At 40.3% G+C, this 27,712-nt stretch overlaps 1 protein-coding gene across 1 annotated transcript in view; it reads right to left on the bottom strand.

The window, feature by feature from the left end:
* Nucleotides 1-27,712, bottom strand: part of PDE11A (phosphodiesterase 11A) — a 141,005-nt gene that overhangs the window by 32,989 nt on the left and 80,304 nt on the right. The window contains exons 13-15 of the mRNA XM_035901445.1: nt 27,415-27,465; nt 5,366-5,512; nt 5,153-5,260 (exon numbers count right to left, since the gene is read on the bottom strand). Of these exons, the coding sequence (XP_035757338.1) occupies nt 5,153-5,260; nt 5,366-5,512; nt 27,415-27,465 (306 nt within the window). The remainder of the gene's footprint in view (nt 1-5,152; nt 5,261-5,365; nt 5,513-27,414; nt 27,466-27,712) is intronic.

The following is a 27,712-nucleotide window of genomic DNA, read 5'->3' as shown; positions in this document are numbered from 1 at the left end:
AGGTACACCCATGTGAACAGGGGAACTGATCCTAGAAACATTTTTTTGCCACTATACTTCTCCTCGTGGATACTTGCCATAGCAGTTTTCCTGCCTGGGCTGCCTCACGTCAGAAGAGAAATACTGCTGTTACTGCTAACCTCAAGCCTCCTGAACAGATCCTGTCTGGAGGAGGTGCTGGAGCCTGCGTGGGACACTACCCCTCTGGTGCCGTGCATCTAAGCCATGGCAGAAACAACCTGGTTCTTCAAGTCTTCAGAAGCATAAGGTCATATTGCCTGCCAGAATGACTGGCTGAGCTGCAAAATCATAACGCTCATCTTTGCACGGTGCCAGTCTCCAACAACACTCCTCAGTTAGTCACACAATCATGATCTAGTTAGTATGAAATTATATAAAAGGAATATGAAATACATTTATATTGGAGGACCTAACCAAGGCTGAACATTAACAGCGTGTAAGAAATCCCGAATTCCATTGATTTTCAATAGGGCATAATTTCACCCACTAGCAAGAAGAGGGTTAAGTGATACAAAGGCAGTGAGTGAATATCAGTGGGACTTGATGTCCTTGCCTGGTAGGAGCTTACAGCCCACTCAGAAATGCCAGTCAATTGCTGTGATACCATGTGAAAACTCCGCTATTCACCCTGAAGACCACAAATTCTACTTAAATAAATGCACATTCAAATCCAAATAGCCTCTGTTTTCATAGTAAGAAATGTAGCCACAGTTCATTTTCAGGCAGTACAGGGAGCCAAGCTCCCTGGGTGCTCAGGAATGCATTTCAATGGGAACTGAAGTAGTGCAGGACTTGCTACAAAAGCTTTATAATGTGCTCAAAGTTTACATTTCAGAAAAGAGGATCAAATATGAGGAAAAAAAAAATCCTTTTGTGTAGAACCCACTACCGTACAGAGCAACTTGAATATTATGAAAGAGATTCTCCTGATTTCTAGTGGCACTGCTTTTTTAGTTTCAGTAACAGCTGCCCAGGCAGAAGAAATTCTCTAAAAACCAGTGTTTTCTCTTTTTATTCTTTTAACATTGCTACATAACAACAAATAATAAAGTTCTATTTTTAAAAAAGGGATTAAAAATAGGCTTGTAACTGACAACATGCCACGTGTCAAGTTTCAATCTAGAGAAAACGTTCATGGCTAAGTTAAAACAGCTTAAAATAGAAGTTTTATAATATAGAATTGGTGCTGTAATCAATATTCTTTGGCATAATACAAGCTTTGATTAAACTCAAGGATTCAACCTGTATTGCAAATGCAGGAAAGCCAATTAAGGAATTTATTAACAGTAGCAATATCTTAAAAATAAATGCAACATTTTATTTAATCAAAAGTCTTGCCATCGAATACATGAGAGAAATATAGCATATTTCACTTAATAAAATATATTTAAAACAATGTTACAGTAAGGGGATATTGGCTTTGAACATAATGCAAGGAAACAGGATTACATTTTCCCATTTTTTTAATTTACACAGAGAGCAAAAATACATGGCTATAGACGACAATGCAGTAAAATTTATTTTCACCAGAAAAGGAATGACCCATAACTCATGAGTGGCAGTGTCTCCAGTGAGTTATGGAGGTCATTCTTTCACGTGACGAAATGAATTGCATTCATTATACCCTGCCCCACATTTATATGTTTTGTTATTAGCACACCAGATGGGATTTTAATTTTGTATTGCTTACTTGTTCATTTTCACTTTTTGAAATAAGTATCAATGTGAACTGTGTTAGGCAAAGGCATTGATAATAAAGCCTGGGCTTGATCCTGCGGTTGATGCTCACGTGATGCCCTTAACTCGTAGGAGCAGCCTTACTTCAGTGGCTGTCTCCAGAATATTTGGGCGACTCTGAAATACAGAAGGATGGCTCGCAGGACTGGGTTTATAATGGTTCGGTGTCTAACCGGAGAGAGAAAATACTTACTTAGATATACAGGAACATACCTTAGTTATGCAGAAGGCTGACCCAGGAGTGAAACAACTGTGGTTTAAGCTTTGTTGGATTTCTGTTGTTTGGCTTGTTCAACCCAGCTGAATTTTCCTTCTGCATTCAGTGGGAGCACGGCTGGGCCGGTACAGGCTATCGCATTACAGATTAGACATTACTATGCTATGGTAAGTCCTACCTGAAAATGCCCTAAACCAGACCTATTGATTTATATTTGTGGTGCAGTCAATGTTGCTGACTGTCGTGGAGAAATCAGGAATAGGGTGCAACAACCGCAGAAAGCAGTGCCGCCTTAACCATCGGAGCTTCTCTCTGATGGCCAAAGAATTTTTCCCGTTTTGCAGGCGAAAAAACAAGGCACATACAAGGTTCCCCCAAGACAAATGGAGTAAGAGCAAGCCTTGTGCTATTCTTAGTTTCTTGACTCTCTTTTGTGTCTTTTTTCACAAGATCAGTCTTCCTATCTCTAGAAGGGAGGGCAGCCCAAGCACATCAAACACTTGAACTTATTCTGTTCTCAGCCAGAGCCACAACACAGCAGGGTGGGATGCATGGTGAGGCCGGTGCTGTGGGCACACCTGTCCCAGCTCTGCATGGGGAATTACTCATTTGGTTTATTACCAGGAGTGTGGGCAATGAAATGAGCTTGGCTTGAAAATCCCGGAGCACCTCCCACAGCCAGTTGTGTGCCCGTGTTGACTACTAAAAGGATCCTGAAATTATGCTTTGAGAACCACGGTCACAGAAGTTTATGGTCGAGGCCTCACAGGCTTGCTGGTGGCTGCTGAAGCACCAGGGATCTGCTTCTCCTTGCTGGCTGCCAATGCAGCCGCCACTAGCCGCGATGGAGGTGCCCGGTGGGAGCGCGCGTTTCCCACCGCAAGCACAGCCTGCCGAAAACCTGGCCTCGGAGCTCCACCTAGAGGTCCTCACGGGTGAAGTTTGAGGGCTCCTCACTCCCTGACAGCATTTGGCAGAAATCAACGTTATTCCCAGCTGAACGGCGCTGCCTGACTTTGCCCTTTGCTCCTCAGAGCAAAAATCTTTTCATTTTTCTATAATTAAAAAAAAAAAGCATGTCAATTTTATAAAACCTTAAAGATTACCGATACCCACACGTTACCGTGAGATTTCATCAGAGAGCATCAGAAACATCGTTCTGCTCAGCCTCACATCCTCACGCCCAGAAGAGTTGACCTTGCTCGCCTGTTGAACATCTCCATTGCCTTTTTCTCACGGTGTACTGTACAACTTTGCTTACGCCTCTGTAAATGCTCACAGAAACAAACCTTTATAGCCAGGACGGACCTAGCACTATGCCAATATCTACCTGCCAGGGGACATCATGTTCTGTTTTTTCTTGCCTGACACACACATTTGTGGCACAGAGACAATGCCAGATGAAGTAGGACAGCTGGGAACCCATGCACCAGGCGGCTGTGCCCTGTGAGCAGGTAACAGGCCACAGACTGTCCGGAGTCCATGTTATAGCATCATAGAATTGTTTAGGTTGGAAAAGACCTTTAAGATCATCAAGTCCAACCATTAACCTAACCCTGCCATTCCACCACTAAACCATGTCCCTAAGCACCTCATCTGCCCATCTTTTAAATACCTCCAGGGATGGGGACTCAACCACCTCCCTGGGCAGCCCGTTCCAGTGCTTGACAACCCTTTCTGGAGAAGAAATTTTTCCTAATGTCCAATCTAAACCACCCCTGGTGCAACTTCAGGCCATTTCCTCTTGACCTATCACCCATTACCTGGAAGAAGAGACCAACACCCACCTGGCTACAACCTCCCTTCAGGCAGTTGTAGAGGGCAATAAGGTCTCCCCTCAGCCTCCTTTTCTCCAGGCTAAACAACCCCAGTTCCCTCAGCCGCTCCTCATAAGACTTGTGCTCCAGACCTCTCACCAGCTTTGTTGCTCTCTGCTAGACAGGTTCCACCAAGGCAAAGCCTTTCTTGTAGTGAGGGGCCCAAAACTGAACACAGTATTTGAGGTGCAGCCTCACCAATGCAGAGTACAGGGGCACAATCCCTACCCTACTCCTGCTGGCCACACTATTCCTGATACAAGCCAGGATGCGTCAGGATGTTAACATGATGGTGACCTGTGCTGTGAATGGCACAGGCTGTGGAGTCTCCACTTCTACGGACAGGGTCCAGATGCTAACCATGCCACAGAGACCGGCCAGCAATGAGAACAGAAACATTCAGTGATTAAAAATTAGGGAATAAGCACATGATATCCCAGATAAATAAATAATTGCACGAATGCTATTAATATGATCACTTCAAGGTTCACGATAGATTACTCTGGCCATTAAAACTGAACATGAAAAAAATGGAAAAACTTGAATTCTTATTTTTATCTGGAGATAAGACAAAACCAAAATGTAAAGTACAGTGGAAAGTGTCATGAGCACACAGACATGTTGCTTCTCTTTTGCCATATTAACCAGAATATTAAACATCCAGGCCCACCAAGCTTTTTATTGATACATTTACAAGATTTAACTAGCCAAACATGGATTATTTCATGCAGTGAGGTTGCTGTGGGATAGGGAGAGAGAGCGAGTAAGAGCAGCAACAGAATTCACTTGTATGCTGAGAGGAGTTACAGGTGCTGATGGAGATACACGTTAATAAAACCCAGAAGCGTTACAGTGTCCAATGTAGACACAAGATTCACTTAGATAGCTATGTTGGAAGATAATCTTTTTTTTAAGGCAATACCTTCTACAACTATTTAGATGAAGCTGGATAAGAGGGTAATAAATATCAACATAATAAATACTTCTTCTGGGATTCTAATCTTCCTTGGTTTTGTACCTCCCAATTTGAGAGTCTGAAATAAATGTCAAATCAGAGAGTTCCAAAAGAAAAACATTTCTGTAAGATCAAGGTCTATAATAACAAGCTCACTCCAAGATTGCCATCTGTTTTCAGTCACTTTAATGTGCCTGTGATATCACTGTCACTAAAACACTATAAGGTTTTGCCAAATATGTGCCACCTTAAGTTGAGTAACCTAATTCTGTGTGCATTTCTATTGGAAGTGAGTGAGTACCATAATAACTAAAAAAGAAATCAAATGTTGGAAAATGTTTAGACAGGTAAGGCAACGTGGCAGTAAAAGCTCTTATGGGATTGTGCCTGACGCTGGATACTTACAGTTAACATGGCAAACATTAGCTGGCAGACGTTGAAAGCATGCCTCCAGTTGTGATACAAAACCATTCGATAATTCTTCCTAACCGTCAAAAGCCACCTACACAGCGTCTGAAATGAAAAGTACAAATTGTATCAGGGCTACTAAAAGTGTACAAATGGACAGAGCAGTGCCAAGGCAAAAGCAGCAGATATCTCTGCAGCGCAGATGGTTACCTCATAGTCAATTTTAAATTTCTGAACCATTCCAAGTTCCATGAACATCCGCAGGGCTGCAGTAATCATGGCATCCACATCAAGCGAGAAGTCATCAAAATGGATATCATCAATGCCAAGCTCTGACACCAGAGGGATGTTTGCTGCCTGAAAATGCCAAGGGGAAAGGGAAACTTCTGATTCAAAACTTGGGTCTTTTTTTCCGTGTCACTCTTACAAGAAACCATCTATACACGAGTTCTGACCTGCCAATACATCCCTTGCTTGATTCAAATGCCAAGCAATAAAAGTCTTCATCTGAGAAATACAAACATGTCAAGCTAACAGAGCAGGGGAACAGTGGGAAGGAGAAGAACCTGATATGAGCAGGAAATATGTTCATCATCCCAACTGGAGCCCGTATACAGCATTGTGAGAGCTGACCGCTTTACAGCTACTGCAGTAACACAATATATTCCGATGCAAATTACAATGCTGTAATGCAAGAAACATCTGGACAGCCAGCAGCTGTGAATTTTAATTGCTAGCATTCAGAAATGCAAAGTAAATATACTGCTCTGCAGAATTTCTTCACCCAAATGTCTTTACATTCATAAGCATACAAGCGCCCTTTGCTTTGCACTGTTTACTACACATTTTGTAGAACCAAAAAAAAAAAAAGAGTAATACAAGAAATGTCTAGCAGAAGTACTTTTCAAAGTAAAATAATTTTCAAAGTGCTGATTACATAGTAAGTCAATAAACAACAGCAAAAGCCTTGCATTTTGCTTTGCCCGTGTAACAGCAGACTTTTGTTCTGTTTGTAAGAGAGGAATGAGCTTTTCACGCACACTAAACGGTATGAATGAGTGTGCAGGACTGGCTAATGCATACAGTTGTGCACACAGATGTGTGGTGGCCGGCCCAGTGGCAGCATCTGCGAGAGGCAGGCGGAGGTGCTGACAGCCCTCACGGCCTTGTTTGCCCTTCCCTCACGCCCCTTTGGACTCGCCACTCATCTCCCTAGAGAGTGCAGGTGGAGGAGGTTGCATTTGCTGAAGGAGCATCTGTTCCCTGTCTCCCGCAGTGAGAAGGTGATGGGTCAGGTCGGAACCTCACAAAGGGGCTGGATCTATCCCACAGGCCATCAGCTGAACCATGCTGAGTTAGTTAACGCATGAGCTCAGCTGCTGTGGCACATCCAGCCCCACTCACTCGCATAAAATACCCATTTCTTCATGCAACTGTAAGTTCACCTTCACAGTTACAGATTCTGTGTGACCACCTTATGGCTTTTCCTTTTTGAAAACTTGTGTTTCGAAATATTGCACCCTAACTACAAGAAGTTATTGAGATGTAAAACGCTTTTTCTAGCCAAAGGGTAAGTGCCACCTTGATAATTACTTTATGCAGAGATTAAGCCGGTTTGGCTATTACCATATAAGAGAATATGGTGTAAACCTGCTGTAAAATAGTATTAAAATTGCAATGTTAACTTACTTGCTAGCTAGAAGAAAACTCTTTTCAGTTCAGCACCCAGTAAAGCATGCCAATACCACAAAACGTCACAGCGTTACACCAGTGAGGTAAACTGCCATAGGAAATACAACAAATCTGTCAAGTCAAGTGTCACCCCAGGACACAGCTGAAGAACCTGTGGAGCATGCAGGCAGAGATGCAAGCTCTATCAACTCCATCCGTAGTCTGCTAGAGTACTTATCCAGGTCCACTTCAGCATCTTTTTCTGAATAATTATTGAAACATTTGTAATACTTCTAGATGATCCCAACAGGATTTACACTTTAATACCCTTCGAGATCTGGCTGAAAAGCTATGTATTTACTTCTGAGATAAAGAAAAAAAGAAAATATGTTTAGATGTGAAACAGTCACAGTGGCCCAGAGACTCTGCTGTCCAGACCTTCAGTGGTCTTACAAAAACTGTGACTTTTTTACCATTCAGTTATTCTTCTGAGGTTTAGGGGATATTCAAGATACATGCCAATATTCATTCTATGAATACACTCCTTGCATGGTAAATACACTCTCTAATGCCACTGAGGGAAGAAACACATTTGTCCATCTTACTCATTTGTTCCTTAGAGAGAAGTTTAAGTAAGACGCTGAATGAGAAGCACTTGATTGTAAGTAGACCTACTGGAAATTGTTTTATCGAAACTGTCTTTACAAACCCGCTGCTGCATTTTCCTTAACTTTGAAGTGGGCTCTGATTAAAATTTTCACTGGTTTTGTCCTCTTAAAGGAAAACAGATATTTTCCTTGATATTTTTTACTGGAAACAAACACTTTTACCAGGCTGTTACAATTCAAGGGAGAACACTTGAAGCAGTTGCTCAACTACAATTGTTTTTCTCTTTGTCAAACAGTGGAGAAATAACAGTATGTTCCAAATCTATTACAAACTGAACAACAGGATATTAACAAAGCAAGTCAAAACCAATTTCTTCCCACGTCAGTCTGAGACTTTTAAATATTTATGAGGTTTTACATTCCTAAATTTAACAGGAGTGCCATAATCCAAAATAAGTGCTGAATTAATAGCCAAGAGATAACATTTGTATAAAAGAACCATTTGCTTTACAACAACAATAAAGGAAACAACAGAATTATGAGTGTTGAGACTAATTTGAATAATGTTAAAAAAATGATATGTTGTGGGGCTGCAGCAATATTCTGGCTGCACCTGGCATTGTCTGTCCTCAGCTTCTTACAGTGGAAATGCAGCGGTCCGGGGTTTATAGGAGAGCAGTCGTTAAAACTTCATTTTTTTAATTACAAAGATATAAAAAATATTCATAATACAGAATATTAAAACATATCCATCCCTGAAATTTTGCTGCACTGCAGGACAAATTCCAGTGGATTTCTTAAAATAAACAGCAATAACACACTCTTCCAGGAAAACAGAGGGGATGAAAGCACCATGACAATAAGAGAAAGGGGCAGGCAATTAAAATTCAAGTTACAGTGAAATAATTTTTTAAAGCACCCAAGTGATTTATAATCACTTAAAAGGCTTCCTTCCTTTTGAATGTTTTGAAGTTCAATTTCCCCTTTCTGAAAACAATTAAGAACATTATACTCCAAATTCTTTTTACCCTGAGGACCAAGCCATTTCAACACTCTTCATCCTTGAGAAAAACTCACATGACTCTTCTGTGAGCTTATGGTAAATTAAAGCCGGACGCGCGTCCTCTGGTCATGTCTCCATACCCCTTGATACTAAAGCAAAAATTGGTCTTGAGAGGAACAATGAACACAAGTTGGGCTTAACACATGGAAGGCAACTGGTCTTGCCTAATAAAGTACAAACTCAGCAGTTACCAGACTGGGAAACTATAACCACTTGTAGGCAGCTTAAAAAAGAGGATATTATGCCCTCAAATGAACACATAAAAACAAGGTCTGTGACTGCCTCGTCCTCAGGTGTGCATGGGATGGGGTGGGATGGAAGGAGGAAAAGCGCCTTTGTACTCAATTCAGGGTTGGAGACAGATCGTCCTTTCCTCATTGCTCTTTACTGTCACATAGATTGCTTCTCAGCCTGCTTGGTGTATGTGAACAGCTTGAAGATGAGTGACCGGTTGAGCCTTGCCTTACATGAGCCATGGCCAAAGGGCCGTCTGTCATTAATGACCATCATCCTTCCAAATGCATGGAACACCACAGTGGATCCTACCAGCAATAAGGTCCCAGTTCTGGCCACTATAAAAGACAGCCCATGGGGATAGAAAAATAATGTTTCTGGTTCAGTGTGAATAACCCTTTGGGCTGCTGTGGATGAACAAAACCTGGGAAGGAAAACTTTAGGGAAGTAAAGAGTCAAAATTTTAGGGAAACTTTGAAAGGCTAAATACTTAAAATAAAAGCTGCTATTTGACGCGTACACCTTAGTGCTGCTGAAGACAACTATTTCACAGTTTTAGAAGGATGTATAAAACACATGTGGTATAAAATGGTTTCTTCATATTGTTAGCATGCAACTAGATAAGAATAAGATAAGTATTCATTCATACTCATTTTTTCTTCTGGGCAGAATGTGTTCATATGTAAATGTATGTCAGAAAAAGCCAGAATAATATGCACACACATGTACACAGAGCATATTACAATGTTCCCACTGCAAGGGCTGAAGGAAGTGATAGCAATCAATCAACACACGCAAAAGGGGAGACTGCTGCTGCTCTAACTGAACATATTTACTGAATGAGAGAGAGGTTTTACATTGAACTTGGTTAACGTTACTGCAAATTGCTTTTCTTTTAATCCTACTTTCAGTTCCTGTCATATACCACACTAGTACCTTCATAACGGCCAATACTGCTATTAAGAAAACATATGCAAAGCATACCATTAAACGTCCTCTCACAAATTAACTTTAAATCAGTTTATAGTTATAAATAGCACAAGAATAATCACTTGAAGATGGGTGAAATGAAAGGGGGAAAGCTTCCTGTCCTGAATAACTTGTAGGTGTGACAGCTGCTAGAAGATCAGGATAGGTGCCTTGCTATTTTAGGATCTGGAAACACACTACTAGTCCTTCCAAAGAGGGAAGAAGCTTAATGGATTTCCCTAACGATCCATACATTTTTACAAACCAAACTTTCTGTGTGAGTTGGAAGTCTAGTTTTCAGTATGTGAAGGCTATACTAAGCTAAAGTCTTCACATTCCAGCTCGTCAGATGTGCTGCCAGTGGAGCCCAGCAGACAGGTCTCATACTGTCAGCATAAAAAACGGTCAGAGGGAGACAACTCCTTACATAGGGAAAAACGGTACCATGTCAGGAACAGATATGAAATAGCAATTTGCATATTTAATAATCTCCTATAGCAGAATTTGGTTATGAAACAGTCTGGGTCAGTGGTGGAAAGAGGACAATTTCAAGGTGCTGGTTACATTTTGTCTCATCTTGCCATAATCCTCTTATTCCATCCTTATTTCCTATAAGTTGGCACGCACTGATTAAGGCGTTTCTTAAACAGAAGACACCTACAGCTCAAGGGTCTGATTGTAATAACTTGATTCAGCACTACACGTTATATGAAAACATAGTTTTTGATCCCATTTGATACCAAGAACAGACAACAAAATGTCATTCTGCAGATGGGCAGGGAAGGCTTACTAAATGACTGTGCACTAACTCTTCTAACAGTGTATTCTTTGTGATCTTATATATACGTATTTGATAACGTGATCAAATCAGATGTAAGGAAACTGGCAAGTTCTTTGGAAAGCATTCTTTCTCCTTGTAAAACATTCACTACCATGGAAGCAGTCCAGCTAAACACAGAAAGCACTGGACTGAAATCCTACTTTGCTGTGTCAGCTTAAACTCTCTGTGCTTCAGCTTTACTACTTGTGTGGATAAGACGTCAGTGCTTATTATGCAAATAAAGCATTTTGAAACCTACTGATAAGTATATTAGTATGGCTTTATTAAAAAAAATAGTGCATTCTACCATTTGGTATGCCCAGCTTCTTTCCCATATGAGATCAGAACTATTCTGTAACAAAAACTTCCACTACTGAATACCATCCACTTTTTATATGCCCTACTGGCAATGACATGTGGAATGGTTAGCAAGGTTTCCTAGCGAGAAAATACTGCCAGACTGATGGAGAAAAAGTAACAGGGAACTTGAATATATATAACACATATAAAGATATCCCATGAAACATATGTCCCAATGTAGCAAAAGAATGGCAAAACAATATGTTATGCCTCTTAACTCCCAGTGGCACTGTTTGAGTCAGGAGTCCACGTACTGCGATTTCAATAGCAGGTCAGGATCTGACCTCATTTATAAGTGAAACTAGAGCTGCAGACAACGTGACACACACACACACACACACAAGACTACCCTTTCAAGTATCTCTTCACCCAGAATCTCTCTCAGAAGATGAGGAACTGAAAAACCTTAAAGTCTGATCATCAAAACCTTCACAGAAAACATCAAAGTGGAGAATATTTAAATGCAACGCCTTCCTTATCTCTCGCTTAATCTGCTATCAAGCCATACTGGAGACAGTATTTTCTGATGGCAAAGACTTTTCTTTGTAAAGGGTTCTTTTCATGTATAAAGGTCTCTAAAATACTTGCTTTTATTTATAGCTGCAGGCATCTTTTAAAATGCATCTTTATAGTAAGATATTAACAGCAGTGGGCAAATTTCGTACTTCGCCATAGCCATGGAAGACCAAAGCCTGTTATGTTCCAGTCTGACACATTTCTTACTCTCTCCAAAGGGGAAGGAATCAAATGTTTCAGCTCGGGGATGTTTTAATGCCCAGAGCAACCCGGCTTTTAAAGGCCTCCATCTGTTACTGCAGACTGTGGATGGCGTCTCTCTGCCCTTCATGATGCTGACTTAGCACCTCTTTTCCAGTGACCAACCGCAGCAGAAGCAGGACAGCAGCATTTAGAGGGAATTTTACAATATTTACAGTAAAGGGAAGTGGGTGTGGAAGAAACTTAAAGTGTGCACATGTATTATCCTCTGGATTTTGATGTAAAGATTTTCTAACATGATTATCACAGTAGTGTTGCTGCTGCCTTCGGGAGTGAAATTGCCCAGAATCACAGAATCATTTAGGTTGGAAAGGAGCACTTGAGACCAATGTCCCTGCTCAAGCAGGGTCAAACCCTCCCAACTTTATTTGCCCTTCAACATCTGTCACCAAATTCCACTTCTCTGAATGAGGTCACCGTATGAAGGGATACCCAAATAACTATAACTGGAGACTGGAATTAGATAGGAGTGGGGCTTTGGACTCATCTGAAGGCAGTTGGATGAAAACATGAGATAAGGAGACATCACGCTTCCATATAAACACGCTTTGCCACCCTCAGATCTACCAGCCTCCCTGTTTCTGTGTGCCAGACTCTGTGAATATTTTATCCGACAACTGTTCAGATGTAAAAGACATCAACAGTCCCTGGAACAGGATTTATGTATTTTAAACCTCTTCAGAGTAACCCAGCAGACAAGCAGAGGGTTACAATTGTGAAATCAAATGCCCAAGCTCTGCCCAAAGTTCCACAGTAGGTGTCTGAGCCCTTTGCTGGAAAAGGTCATTCACTGCTTTACTCAAAGGTTCACATCTGTAAACTGAGGATAACGCTGCTCTTGCATCCAGCTTCAAAATCTGCAGCTGAAGCACGTATGTGTGGTGCATACTGCTTCATCCTCAACTGGCAAATTAACAGCATAACGTGTAATTTGGACATGAAATGTAGAACAAAGAAAGTTGCATTTAGTCTTCTTTCAAAGACTATGTTTGGTTTGACCATTTACCAAACATACCTACTGCTTTGTATGAATACTGGTATTTGCTTTAATTAGAAGAGAAACTTCATGGCATTAAGAAAGCTATTTATTCTGCTCCTTCTACTAGAGCAAGAAAAGTAGCCATTAAGCAATATATTGCTATCAAATACAGCATTTAGGAAAATTTTTTATCATCATGGACTGGGGGCTTACAACAAAAAATATGGTATTTACTTTCTGCTTCTGATATAAAGCTATATGTGCCTGAGAAAAGAATCTGTCGTCTTATAATTTTATTTTTAAAAGGGCAAGGGAAGATATGTCATTGCAGCATTACGCATGCTATTTCCAAAGGTAAGCCCAGAATTATAGCTAAAAAAGCTGAAAGTATTTTGAATGTTTCTGATCAGTCAATCAATCCTGTCTGAACACGCCACTTTCTGAAATTGGGACCCATCAAAAGGAATAATAAATTTCAGAGATAAAAACATTACATTTAAAATTTTGTTACAAACTATAATAAAAAGGACACAAAATACATTATTTATGTTGCTAAAAAATCAATCCTTGATGTTAAAGTTGTTTCCTAGTATACAGAAACAAAATATATGGCAGCCTATAAAAGGAACAAGAAATTTCTATTTTAAAAGAACAGAGACATAAAATAAAAGCAATTAATGGTCTGAGCATCTATTCTTCTTCAGGCCAAAGTCCATAACCACAGCAGCCTAGGACTGGAGTTTTACAGGGCATGCACATTCGACACAATGATCTCCTGAGGCGCGCAGGGGAGCGTTCACGTCCTTTTGGCTTATGGTGATTAGGAAATAACCATGGTGTCACATACTACAGGCTAGCAACTGTCAACTTTTTATGACCATTGGTGCAGAGGAGAAGCTCATACAAAAGGGTCTATTCAGCCTCCATCCCAGAATTTGAAACAAACACAAGCAGCAAACCTAGGGCAAGCATTTCTCAGTGACACAAAAGTGTCAGGCACGCAGGCTGCCATTTCCCACAACAGCCTCACTTGGGTTTGGTAGGCAGGAGAGGGAGCTTAGTTGCTCCCACAAAGAGCAGAATGGGTAAAGAGGACTGAGCCCCTCATACCTATAAATTTGGGAGGATGAGGGTGGAGGGATATAAGGTAGCCTTCTTCTCCACAAGACTACCTAGGAAGGGAAGGGAAGGCTCTAGCTGCTTCCTTGAAGACTCAGAAGAGGAAAAACCTGATTAAGGGTGGAAGGAACAGGGTCAGGGTTCTTCTCGCAGGAGACATGATGTGAAGAAGGAAGGAACTGGCTCTTTTGGTGGCAAACAGCCCAAATTGTGCCCTGCAATTCTCAGTTGGACACATGGTGCAAGAGAATGCGTGAGAGAGAAGGAAGTGCAGGCATTGCCAAGAACAGACATTAGAAACAAAAACCACCCCAAAACCCAATAAAACCTCAAAAACTCCACTGGTGCCACAATGGCGTATACACTGGTGTTACGCTATTCTCTATCCCTGTGTACTCCAGCAGCACGCACGGCACCCAAGCCAATTTGTGGGACCACTGGCCCCCCCCCCCGGAGCCGGTGCTGCAGGAGTGCACAGCAATGGCACCGGACGGCGTTCCTGCTGGCCACTGGGATTCTCCTTCTGAGCACCTGCGACAAATCAGGCTGGCAGTACAGAGGCTGGTGCTGAAAGTTATGCAAATATATGAGTGGGCTACTGCTCCGCTGGGGAGAAAGCCCTATTTCAGATCTGCTAGAGTGACAGCTGCAGCGGACTATTGTCAGGTAGACAATAAATAACATTGAAAACACCTTCAAACTTACAACGCAGACTTACAGAAAAACTACAGAGAACACTGCAGTGATTTTCCTTAAAATATGTTTTATCTTTGTCTTTTTCTTCCTAGTTTTCATCAAGTTCTGATTGCAGGTGCAAAAGAAATCCACCCATCTATTCTGAATCCATAAATCGCTCCCTGGGAGCACTCATGACTGCCCGAAAGAGCATTCTTCAAAAAACCAGAGCTTCATCTTGCTACAGTTTAACAAGCCAAGAGGGTTACCCTGTGGGAGGCTTCTGCAGGGCGGACTGGGAACACAGAGGCCAACTCCTCTCCCCATAGCAGAATGTACACCCTCCACAGCACCCTTCATCCCACAAAGCCCACCAGCAGAGAAAGCCTCAGCACCCAACAGCACGGAGCTCTAATTCACACACAACTCGCAGCCTAAGCACCGCATGTTTTCTGAGAGAAAAAAAAAAAAGTACAGATCCTGCTCTTTCAACAAACCCAAATAATAGGCAATTAAATCTTACATTTGTTTAGCTCTTTACTTACTACCTATATATTACTAGCTTTATAAATTTTCTTTGAACAAAAGTTGCTTTCATCTGTCACTACTGAGTTGAAAGGCTGCAACGCAGCCGTAAATACCTGTTTCTTGTCATTCGTGAGGTTCTTAATGAAGGTCTAATAACACACATTAACTGGCCGCTATGAAAACACCCTTGTGATATTTGACTAATATAACTGTTCCTTTTCTCCTAGACACCTTGCATCTGCCAAATTAATGTTTTGAATGTAACCTCCTACCCTGTGCTTAGACAGTGCTGCAGAGGGGCCGCAGCATCAGCCGAGGAGGTACGAATCTCAGTGAGGAGGTCTGTCTGCCTGACTCCATTTTAGGGACACCCAGGCTTATCCATGCCTAGCACAAAGCTGTGGGCTGCACAGATACCTCAGCCACCACCGACTCAAACAAAGAAGCAGTTAACATGCAGACAAGCGAGACACGAGCCGGGCAGGGGAGCTGGCTATGTGACCCTACCGGGGCTGCACTGCTGTGCCACACAGTGTCCGGCTCACCAAGACCTTCTCCAGGTTGCTGCCATGCGACCCCCAGGGCAGGCACCACCCACAGACCAGGTCTTGCCACAACTTGCCGTGGTGTTGCTGTGATTTATGCCACTCACAACCTCCCCTTACTGCCACCCGTGGCAATGGGTCTCCTTCAGGGAAAGTACAGGTAACACCAAGTAGATACCCGGAATCAGTTTAACAGTAGAGTTTATGAAAGCCAGAAATAGAAATGGTTTTTTGTAGTTTTGGGGTGGGGTTTTTTTGTGTGCCCATGAGCTTGTTGCATGCCTGGGACAACACACACGCTGCCGTGTAGCGGCACAGAAAGCAGGGTTAACCGAGTTACATCTAAGCACTCCAAACAGGATGCTGTATGCACGGGGGGTCACAAAGGCGCTGGAAAACACTGATATCTGATGTTCTCAGCTTTTTGTGTGTGTGTGTGTGTTCGGCGCTGGGTGTAGCTTGTTGCAAAGCACAAGATGACTGAACACTTCACAGAAATGGCCTCATAAAATATTCAGTTTCCTGTTTTCGCCTGGGGTACAATCTGCACATTTTCCATACAGTTGCAGCAAGAAAGAGAAGTGCTAGAGTCTATTTCTCATACATTTAAAGTGTTTACACTTTAAACTTGAAAGACTAAAAACACAGAGCTACAGACATAATTTCCCTGTTAGAAAGTACATTTACTCTGCCTGGGATTTTGCCCAGACTAAAACAAGAGACTTTTAAGACTAAAACAATAGAGGAATCCCCCCCCAGGCAGACAATGAAACAGTGTAATAAATAATCTGTAGAAGGTTGTAATTGCAAACATTTTTTTATGTAATATATGCTGGATATAGTTTTGCTTGGATGACACAGGCCCATACACCCCAAATACGAATTGATCTAGAAAACAAGTGTGTATCCATGTAATTCTTTCCTTCATATAATCCCAGAGCCTAGGTTAATACTGCACAGGAGCACAGTCACTCACACACTGCTGTGTGGGAACAGGTCTTTCAGCCCGGTCTCACTCTTACCAGCTGATGGAGGAATGGAAAAAAAAAATAAATAAATTGCTGGATACGAGGCCGTGGCTGTAACATGGCTGAACCCATGAGGATATTCCTCCCGAGTCTCTCAGTGACTCGTGCAAGAAGGACACGCTGCCTGTGCTGCTAACGTATTCTTCTACATGCACACACACAAACATTACGATGGTGTGAAATTGCACTGGTATTACCTTTTTCAGGATTTTACAGCTTAGCAGAAATGCTGCTAGGCGATCAGCTTTACAGTGGAGCAAGGATGGCACCCAGTGGCCAAACAGATTCATCTCAGAAAAACATTTCTCATCTATTTCCCATTCTTCATTTTTGGGAGTTTTAATTATGAAAAGGTTCTAGCTCTAATATGAACTTGTTGGCAATGTCAAAAGCCTTTAAAGGACACAGCTTTCTTCCTTTGGGGGACATTTCTGTTTCCTTTTGTGAAATATTTTGCAACAAACCCCGCCTATAGAAATATTGCCATTAATAATTTAAAATCAATACCAGTAAACATTTATGACAAACAACTCTTTGCAGCCACAACACCGTACAGAGGCAGAAATAAACAACGAAAAGTATTTTTGCTTTCGTAGCGTATATGCTAGGGAAAACAAAAGACATTTTCCTCCTGGTTTTAAAATCAGTACAACTACTAAGGAACTTATTTAATTTTAAAATTAACATTAAGTATATTATTTAACACTAATATTAATGCCAAATAGAAAATTTCTATCCAAATAAAGTTTGGTGAAAAGCGCCTTGATTTTTTAACCAGGAAATTCCCAGTTATAATTGTCAGTCTGCTGGGGCTACAAAAGAAACCCAAGTGCAAATAAATAAAGAATAAATTTAAATGTGAAATAATATACCATTTTACCACTTTTCTGGATTTCTTTGAAGAATTCTTTCTTTCCTGAGTTAAAGCAAACAGTACAATGGTCTTACTGGGACAAACAGGGAATGCAGGACTCGGAGCTGTCACATACAGGGCTGGCCCCAGGGATGTCTATCAACAGTGTGGGGAATAATCCGCTCCTTATCAGTGGTGAAAGAACCATGATAAACCCACAGTGAAGAGCTCCTAAAGCACCATCATTCGCTGAAGTACCCTGATTGCTTAAATTACTCTGGTCCAATTTAAGCGCACAAGCCTTTGCTAGATAGATTTTTCCTCCTGTTTGAAAAGCTTTCCAAGTGTAAACTTCCATGTCACTGACTGAAGCATGCTACTTTATCATTTGACAAGTGTTGATTTTTTTTTTTTTAATCATTCATCAGACATTCCTCAGGCTCGCATGACATGTTAGATGCATTCTATGCCTTATCGCTTTTTGCATGGCCATCGGCTAAATGGTGTAGCAATGTTCAGCTGTATTTATTCCTCGATGCTTTCCAGCTGACAAGAGATGCTTGTGGATTATGATGACCGATCAGACTGAAGGACAGACAACAGGTCTGTCGGACAGTAAATCATTTCACCTTCACTTGTGAGCAATACTGTGTCCCCAACAATTGCTATTTCTAATTCGTTTTTCTAAGCATTCTCAAGTCCTCGACCAATTTCCCATGTAAATAACAAAATGCGGTATTTGACAGCAGCAAAGTAGCAGCACGCTTTTTTTAGTATGGGTAAATTAACGACACAAGTGTTTTATTACTCCTCTGCTGAAAATTTCTGTTGTTGAAGTACCACTGTATTACTGTGCGTAATTACTAAGAAACTGAAAACCAGCCACTATTAAAGGCAATAAGTCAGTAATATTTTAAGCCACTTAGAATGTTTTTTTAGTTCTGTAAAAGAATATTAGAGTGCAGCAGAAATTGTTAGAATTATAATCTAAATCAACTGAAACCTATGTCAGCTTTACAGAGGCTTTTTTACAAAGCATGTAGTTCAAAGACCGGTTTTGACCATGCACGTGATTTTAATTTTCTGTTATTTTCAGTGATTGAAGTTTATTACTTGTTAAGGTACTTAACAAGGAGATTTAAGCTCTGGTATAGCTATGAAGTAGCTGATCTTAGAAGTAGTCATTTATTATTTAATATTTCTATTTACTGTGTCTGTACGCTGCAGTAAGAATATCAGTGTTGATTTTTCACATTTTTTTAATCCTAAACCATAAACTCCCTTCTTTTTAAGCTACAGTGTAAATATAATCAGAGATTATTCTGTATAGCATAAACACTTAAGAATAAACAAACTTTGCCTTTGCATATTAAAAAAATTCCAAAAGTAGTTCCTTATTGACATCTGCATTACATAATCCACAGACCAGAATCTATTCCTTGCTGAAAAGAAACCTATCACTTTTAAAAATTAATTTAATGATCTGCGCTAAAATCATAAATGAATTTAAAAAATTGTCTGGGCATGGATATACGATGAAATTGTGGGCTTTATCTAGCTTCCAAGGCCACAGGCTTCTTTCTTTTGCCTTAACTCTCTCAAATCATATATAGCTTCTCCTCAAGAGAAAGACTTTTTAAAAACAGGATTTACTTATCTCCTACACTACAAAATAAACTGGTTTTTTGCAGGCTTATCACACAAATGCAACACAGTTGCATCATACAAATCTTTTGCAGTCAGAATGCAGAAATGTTGAAATCTTTCACAGCGGTGTTTTAATATTTCTGTCCCCTCTCTGCAGATGGGAAAACAAACATGAAGGTGCCCTGCCCTGCTCAGATGATAGGACAACAGGAAGGGCAAGGAACCTGCCCAGTTAGACACCAAATATTCAGAGGTGGGCAGATGGGCTGGATGTTCTCCTCTGGACCGCTATAACCTCCCTTTACCCCCGTAGAGCCAACAAAGAGCACTGGCCCCTTCAGAGAGCAGCTCCGTGCCTGAGCCTTACCAGGTTAAATTACTCCTTGTAAACCCTCCCTCCAGAACATCCTAGAAAATTTATATTTCATCTGCCCTGGAGGAAAGGGAACATTATACTCTGGGAGCTCTGTGTTTTCACCTGGAAATAATAAACGTGGTCATTTTAGAAATACAAGAGGAATCCTTTCAGTGACCTTTTTTAACAATTTTATCTCATCTTGATCAACTATGAAGCCAGTAAATTCAGATGCTGAAATTTCAATAAAACTGAATGTTTAAATTTTTGAAAGCAAATTCAGACTTTCCATTAGCTTTTTCTATTAACTATCCCTAGAATTAGGGTAGACACTTTAGTATGACACCAGTCTAGTACGATCGCTCCACAAGTAATTCATAAACAGGTGCCTCTCATGCCTCTGACACACTGAAGTTGTCCCACTTCCTTTACTTCTGATAAAATGCCTCCTGGAAGAAATTAAAGCAAAACCCTCTCAGTTTTCTTCCACAAACTGTCGTATTGCTCTTTTATATGCCTTATTCTCAGTAAAACCTAACAGACTGGAACAGGTTTCATGACAGTAACAATGTCTGTATGGGAAGGGCTGTTGTATTAGGAGAAGTGCACCTGAGAATCACAGGTCCCAACCCTGAGACAAGGAGCTGAAGAACAGCTTAGCAGGACAATCTAGAAATGCTTCCAGGGACAGGTGGTTGAGAACGGAAAAGGAACAGCTCATAATAAAACAAACAATTCCGCAAACTTGGGAGTTTTCATCAAACCCTGGTATCTGGAATTTCTGAGATTTATGGCAGTCATGATCAAGTCAAAGCACATTTCATTTAAACATAGAAGGCATGGTCTCGTTTCTGGGTGATAAAAACTGATGCAAAGAATGTAGTTTGCCATTTTTTTCCCAAGCAGTGCCATTGGAATACACTAATTAATAACATAAAAATAGTTGTAGTGTGTCAGACCAGAGGTCCTTCTAAGTCCTGTATCTTAGCTTTGAGAGCAGGGAAGACTTTGAACTGAGAAAACATACTTCCTTGGTGCACTCCTCTCAGCTTTGGTGAGCTGCCCTTGGGAGGTTTCCTGAGCCAGAGATGGCTGTCTTCATACAACAGTCCTCATTTGCCGTTTCCTTCTGTTAATTCATCATCTACAGTGATAGGTCATACAGTGTAACTACATGTTTGCTGAAGAGAGATCTTTAGTCAGATTAAAATCTGTACCCTGGTAATTTCATCTGTTTCCCTCTCTTCACTGAAATTTTAAAAGAAATTGTTTTATATATCTTTAAACTACATAGCAATAGCCTGATGTCAACAAATGACAGCCTCACAGTTCAGAAACTAGTATAAAAACACTGGTATTTTATTTTTAATCATTATTTATTATTTTTAATAATTTTCAGTGTATGCAACATGTTCCTGACTTCTTGTTTCCATGACAACTGAAGACACAGGCACATGTAAAAGTGTATGAAACAATGCAATACAGTAAAGACCTCAGTTTCATGAATTATGAAACTCTTTACACTGTGCTTTAGGTCTTGTCTTGTGTGGGCAGGGCATGTGGAAAGGCAGAGAAAATAAACTCTGTTTTACATCTTGTGAACATGTGCATTTCTCAAAAGGGAACGCAGCTCTATATTAACACCTAAGCCCTGTTTACCCTCAAGGTTTCTCCTTATTATTTTCCCCATTGTCGCTGCTCTCAGTGGAACTTGAGCAGCTGGAATTGCATTGAGGAAAAGCTCGGTGCCAGCCCAGACCCTCCTGTGACAGCCAAAGAGGCGTCCAAGAGTCTGTGTGACTGACTAGTCTTGGGGGACAAGCTGAAAAACACTTAAGCGTGTGAATAACTTCATGCACTGACGCGGAATTGTAGTGGTCTCAAGAGCTGTATGTGTTTCACCATATGCATGGCTGGCACCATGGCTTGCAATACTGACTTTGCAGTGTGATTACACGCCTTCGGTCCTTGGCAAACCCGTGTTACCAAACAGATTGAAGCGGCAGTGCCATCAAAGCACAAGCGCCTCATCTTATAGCTATACATATTTAAATGGCAATATTTCATAAGTGGTCCAAAACAAAGCCCAGCTTGCCTTTCTGAAATTTAATTACTGAGGAAGACTATAATGTAATTATTATAAACCACTACAAATTATTTACTTACCAGAACATAAAAGTAACTAAAATAGTCCTATACTGAAAGATGGTGTCACAGCAGAGAATAACATAGCCTATGAATGCTTTCCCAATCCTTACAGAGATTGGAGATAAAATTAATACATAAAAATCAATCTTTCATTATGCTGCCCACTGTTATGCATTTAAGGGTAGGTATAAAATTGTAACAGCATAAGAGATGAATAACAAATTCATTTTAAATCGTACATGTAATGCACTCCAAGCATCAAATTCACTTAAATCCACCATCTTTCATGGATTCAACTGTTTACATTGTCAAATACAGCCATATACACTGCTAGTCCTAAAAGTTGTTTCCTTTTTTGGTTCAACTCTTTCCATCATTATTTAGTTAAATGTCTGTGTTTTTAAGAGACACACAAAAGCCTCCCTTATGTGGAGGTAGGTCCTAACTAGCCATTCCCCAGGCTACGGAATTGAGAAATGCGGGAATTGTTATTCACGCTACATTTTGAATCGAAGATTCTGTAAAGCAGGTGATACATTATTTTCCGTTGCGTAGCTCTCCTGTGTGCTGTTTGACCTAAAAAAGGGAATCTCTCACAGGGCTATAAATAATGCATCATAGTCATTAAATATTGATCTGGCTTATACCATTCACAGCTGCACAATTAGGTTAGCTTTTTAAAAATAGCTTCTCGTGTATTACCCATAATAGGACAGTGTTTACATATTCTCTTTGGAAACTATATTAGTTTAAATTTAAAGGTGATGTGTGTTTGTGGGACTGCTTGCCAAGTCGCAGGACGTGTTCATTACTGTCTCAGAAGTCAGTAACTCTTGCTATAAATATCCTGTCCTGGACACAATTCTGCATTCTTTACTCATGTATCTTGGCTTTCTATATTTGTCTAAACCCCAACTATTTTTAGGCTTGGAGAGCCTGAATTTCAATGAGAAGAAACCTGGCACTACAGGACAATGCTACAGGATAGCATCAATCTTAGATTAATCAGACTTCAGTAGTCTTACATTTTTCTATTCCAATAATACAAATGCTTATGGCTAAACACTAGCACTAGTACATAATGGAAATAATGCAACTGTCTTTTAAGTCTAAAATACAAGAAAGAACTGAGTTGCCACAGTTTTTAAAATCATACCTATTTCTAACTTCTTAAAAAAATAAAATAAATATTGATATGGGTATGATTGGTGCATTGCTTTAGTTTATCCTGCCAAAATTCAGTTTGAATTTAGCGTACTTACGTAGATGCAAGTGAGGAGAAGCATTGTGACAAATCAGGCTCAAGACTTCAGACAGATTCTCAGATATGCAAGAAATGTTTGCACTCGAGGTGGATTTTTTTTTTGTTTTACTTGCAAATGCCCATGAAAAGTAAAGTTTAATTTTTCTCCCTGTATCTAGAGCAATGGTATCAGCAATCTACCTGTCACAGTAACGCAACACGTATCAGAAAACCTAAAAATATTATGCAGTTTATATGAACTTAGCAGCATATCCAATTTAAATGATATATTTTTTGGAAGCCATCATAATTTAAATCTAAAAAGAAAATCAAAATTGAAAAATATGGAGTAGCAAATAAATGTAAAATAAGCCGGCAATGGAGAGTCTAAGTACAATATTTACTATAAATTGTATGGCTTTGTTGCTCTTGTTTTAATCCTGTAAATCATTCACAAAACCCACATCCTCTCTCCTAGAACCTGGAAGTTCAGTGCATATTCCAAGTACAGGTATAATGGTAGATAGCCCACGATTAATTGAGATTAATAATTAATTCTGATTCAATTCCCTGTTATCAAAACTCTATTAAATAAGCTTCCATGTGTTTTTCCCCATTTTAAAAACCTACCTGTTTTCAGGAAAAAGGACCCATTGTACATTGCATGCCAACAAGTTTTCACTTAATGTGCATTTTAAACTGGCATAAAAAGAGGATCGGATCTTGAACTTTAACTTTTTTCCCAGAGATCTCATTCTATCAGAAAATGAAATACAAAAGACTGACCGCCATGAATAAATAGATGGAAGATGACAGAGTGAACATTACCATGCAATTTTACAAATGCCAAACAAAGCCGGAAGACGGCAACATCCTAAATGCAGTAAAAGTAAGTTATGTGGAGCTGGTTGCTTTTGCAGGGGACGGTAAAATCATTCTTGTATTGAAATCAATGGCAAACCTCCCATTACCTTCCCCAGGGCCAGATTATCACCTACAGAGACTACAGGATTTACTCAGGCTCTGAATCCAGATCTCTGCAGCTCCACTTGTGTCTAACCTGGAGGGCTAAGCCCCGCTTCTCTTATCGCTAAAACAAGCTCAGTGGGTTAAGGGCATGAATTTTCCATTCCCGCTTCCCCTGGGCGCAGGCAGCAGACTGAGTGGGTGACTCCATCCAGGTCAGCAGAGCTGCAACTGTCTGCACTGCCTCTGAGCCTCACACCGGTTCTGCTCGCGCTGGCCTCCCAAGAAATGTGTGCCTGCTAGCCTAAGTGCTGATGAATCCCAAAAGCTTTAACGCAAATAATGAAAAGGACTGGTGACATGAATTTTTACAGTAATGATTCATATAATTGGATTCTCTTCTGAGAAAAAACCCGATCCATTCATTAACAGAACAATTTCTAATAATATCAGCGTTTTTAAACTTGGCTTTCAGATTTTTACTAGCGAAAGCTATATTCTAGTAACACCAGAAGTGGAATCCCTTCAAAAATGTGCAAAAAACCATTCAATGTGAATCTATGTTGCTGCTTTGTTTTTAGACAATTGTAGAAATCAGATATGGAACAGGCCAATTACATGACATGGTCCATTATCATAGACTCATGTTTCATTGTTCCATCCTGTGAACTTCCCTTTGTATTCCCCAGCTCCACAACCAATGGTGCTCTGCATTTTTTCCCATCCTAGCATCTGGAGAAAGGTATTTCATTTCTTAAGGGTTTCTTCTTAAGGTGGATTTTCTTGTTGTTTCTTTAATTCTTAGGATCAGTAGCAACAGAAATAAATGTTATTTATTTTATGGAACCTGCTCACAGTGATTGTGTTTAATTCTTAGAAAGATACCACGTATATTTGTGAATTCATCCAATAACAGTAGGAAATTATTGACAAAATTTCAAGTAAAAAGATAAACTTTAACTAGTCTTGCTCAGCTCCCTGTAATGCAATAAAATTAATTCACTGGTAAAAGCCAGAGGAAAAATAAACTTCAAGCACACTTGCAATTTTTCACTTTATATCAGAATATTCTCGAGATCTTAGGGAAATAAAAATTAATGGAAAAGCATTTTATTAAGGCTATAAAGAAATAAGATGACAAAGATGGAAATAAACAACTTGAACTAGGAGGAAGAATATGATTATTTCCAAGCTGCTGGGGTCCAGTTACAGTATGTTTGGGGTAATATGTTGAAAAGGTGTCAACTCAAATGTATTGTCACTCCAAAGTCATTAATTACTGTTAGGTCCCGTGTCAGTCAAGAGCCAGTAGTGAACTACTGGCATTACTCTCATTTAGGTGATTCTATCATGTTGTTCCTGTTCTGACGGAATCAGAACATCAGGTAAATCGTAACACACATTTCCTCTGACATCCGCCAATAAATCACAAAAGGGAGAGGGGGCAGTTTTAGCCCCAAACACCCCCAGAGGGAGGAATTGTTTATTAGCCCGTCAAGTCTAGAAGATGACCCTAATATAACAAAGGGCTTATACAAAATATAACAATATAATGAACTGAGAAAAGAGCAGTGATTTCAGGGTAGGATGCCCCAGGAGACCTTGGCAGGGAGACTGACTGGCAGAGCTCTGCAAGGTGGGAGACGGGAGCAAATTTATCCCATGGATGGATGGCCCTATCTGCGGGTGAGCTCTCTGTTGGAGGCCCACAAGACACACTGGTCCTCTCTGGGTTTCTGTTGTTTCGTTTACAGGTATAAAGCATTAACAAAGACTACCTGGCACTCAGTTTGTCAGGAATTGAAAGCAAGCCAACTGGATATAGGAAAGGGAACATTTTTCTGGAAAAGTATCTCAGCTTAGTTTAAGCATAGCTTGATTATATTCCTCATTTTCTTATCTATGTTCTTTATGAAAAGGTATCCATCAGGGTTATTAATGAATAAATGCTTTTCATTTCCCATTACCTTATTAATCATGAAATGGATAGTTACATGCTTTCAAGGTAAATGGCTAACACTAAGACATTCCTTACTTGGAGACTGGCAAATCTATTGATGAAGACACCTGGAAAAACAAGTAGAGTAGCTCCTTATCACACTAGTATCTAAGACCAAAGAGTAACATAGCAGGCTTTTATTTTAACTACACAGACCATGATGGAGAATTGTCTTTCAATGGCTGACAGCAACCAAGAAGTACGGCCCTTTGGTATGTAGAAAGATATTGGTTGAATCCTTACAATCACAGAAGCTATATTACAGGTGCTTATTCTAAGGTAAACCAAAATAAAAAAAAAAATACTTATGGTCCTTTATCCCTTTCTTTCCCTTCTCTATCACATACTCTTCAGTGTTCTTTTTGCCAAACATAAGATACAACTTATTAAGCACACAAAAGTATTTTCTGCTGGCTGCAGTGTTGGAATGATCTTCGAGCACATTTGATTCCAGCAATAATTCAGTAATGTAATCTAACCTTTATCTTACAAAAGGGTGGCTAACTGCATCAATAACTACAACACAGGGATAATATTACACCCTTAACACCAGATATCAATACAGAGTTCTAAGGACAGCCATCATTTGGGCAATAATCTACAAAATATTTAACTAACTAGAAATAGCTGCCCTTCTTCAACCCAAATAACTCATGAGCATCAGCTCTCCTAAGTCACCCGTGGCTTCCCGCTTCGACCACCACCATCCCCATGGTGCAGAGATCAGGTTGCAGCCAGCCAGCCAAGTGTCAAAACAACAATTAAACAGCTATTTTTTCAGCCAGAGAGGTGCCAGGGAGTCACAGCAGGGAAAGCCAGCAGTGTGGGGTTACAACAGTCCAGATCTCCTTCCCAGATCTCACCAGTCTCCGATGCACTTTGCGTACAGGAGACCAACACCAATACCCACCATGAGAGCGTCCCAAACAGCTCTGAGGAGCCCGCAACAGCTGATTCCTCATAGCCAAGGGAAGTGCCACCAAGTTTCCCTAGTGTTTCCTCAAGCAGAAAAGGACAAACGAAGCCTATCAGAAAAACAGCTCTGGAGTGCTGGCAGCGATGAAAGAGCAAGGTCACTGTTCCCCCTAGTCTCTACCCCTTGGCAAGGAAGGATTCAATGAGAACACGTAATTATTGCTCCCTAGCAAAGCTATGTTCAGCACTCATTGCTGAACAGTTCTGCCCAGGGTGCTTACAGAAGTCAGAAGAGGATTTCTCACCTTCACATCCAGCCTTCTGAGCCTATGCACAATCTTGATAGTGAACACTCTGCTTTTTTAATAAACACAGGATAGCTTCCACACTATAAGCATGTAAAGTCTCAAGATCCTCTCATTTTCTCTAATCCCTTCCTCACCTCCCACTGTGATATGACTTCCCTAAGGTGGTTCTTGCTGAGAAGGCCACCAAACCCATGCTGACATGCAGTTCCAGCAGCTGGTGCTGGGACAACGGTATTTTACCACTGTGCACCCAACACTGCAGCTCTTCATTCTTTGAAAGATTTTTTTCCACCTTCCCTGCCTAACAGCCTAGCATGTAATACATCCTTTGTAAATCATTGTTAGTTATGATTTTCTGCTCTTAATGCAAAACTTTTCTCTCAGATAATCTACATCCATTTTAATTTACTGTTATATTTTCAAAAATAACTAAAAACTTAAATCCTTACCTTAAATTTATCAACTTCTGCCTTCGAACACGTTGCATGATAAGATAACACCTGCCCCAGAACAAAAGATAAAAAACCATTTTTGTAGACTTGACAAGTAGAAATAATAGGTCTTTGTACTGCAGTCTAATCAATGATGTTTAAAACAAATGTAATTAATATTTATGCATGGTAATTCAGTTCTGAATGTCAGTATATAATAACTAATTGCAGGTTATCAGGTATACATTTGGCATTTATGTTGCAGGGAATTTTATGGGGAATCATGGACAGTAAGTAATTTAATATTATAAGCATT

Source organism: Egretta garzetta, unplaced genomic scaffold, assembly GCF_000687185.1.
Source record: "Egretta garzetta isolate BGI_Z169 unplaced genomic scaffold, ASM68718v1 scaffold539, whole genome shotgun sequence".
Lineage (NCBI taxonomy): Eukaryota > Metazoa > Chordata > Aves > Pelecaniformes > Ardeidae > Egretta > Egretta garzetta.
The sequence above is the reverse complement of the archived record's forward strand: the minus strand, read 5'-3'. Positions and strand labels throughout refer to the sequence as shown.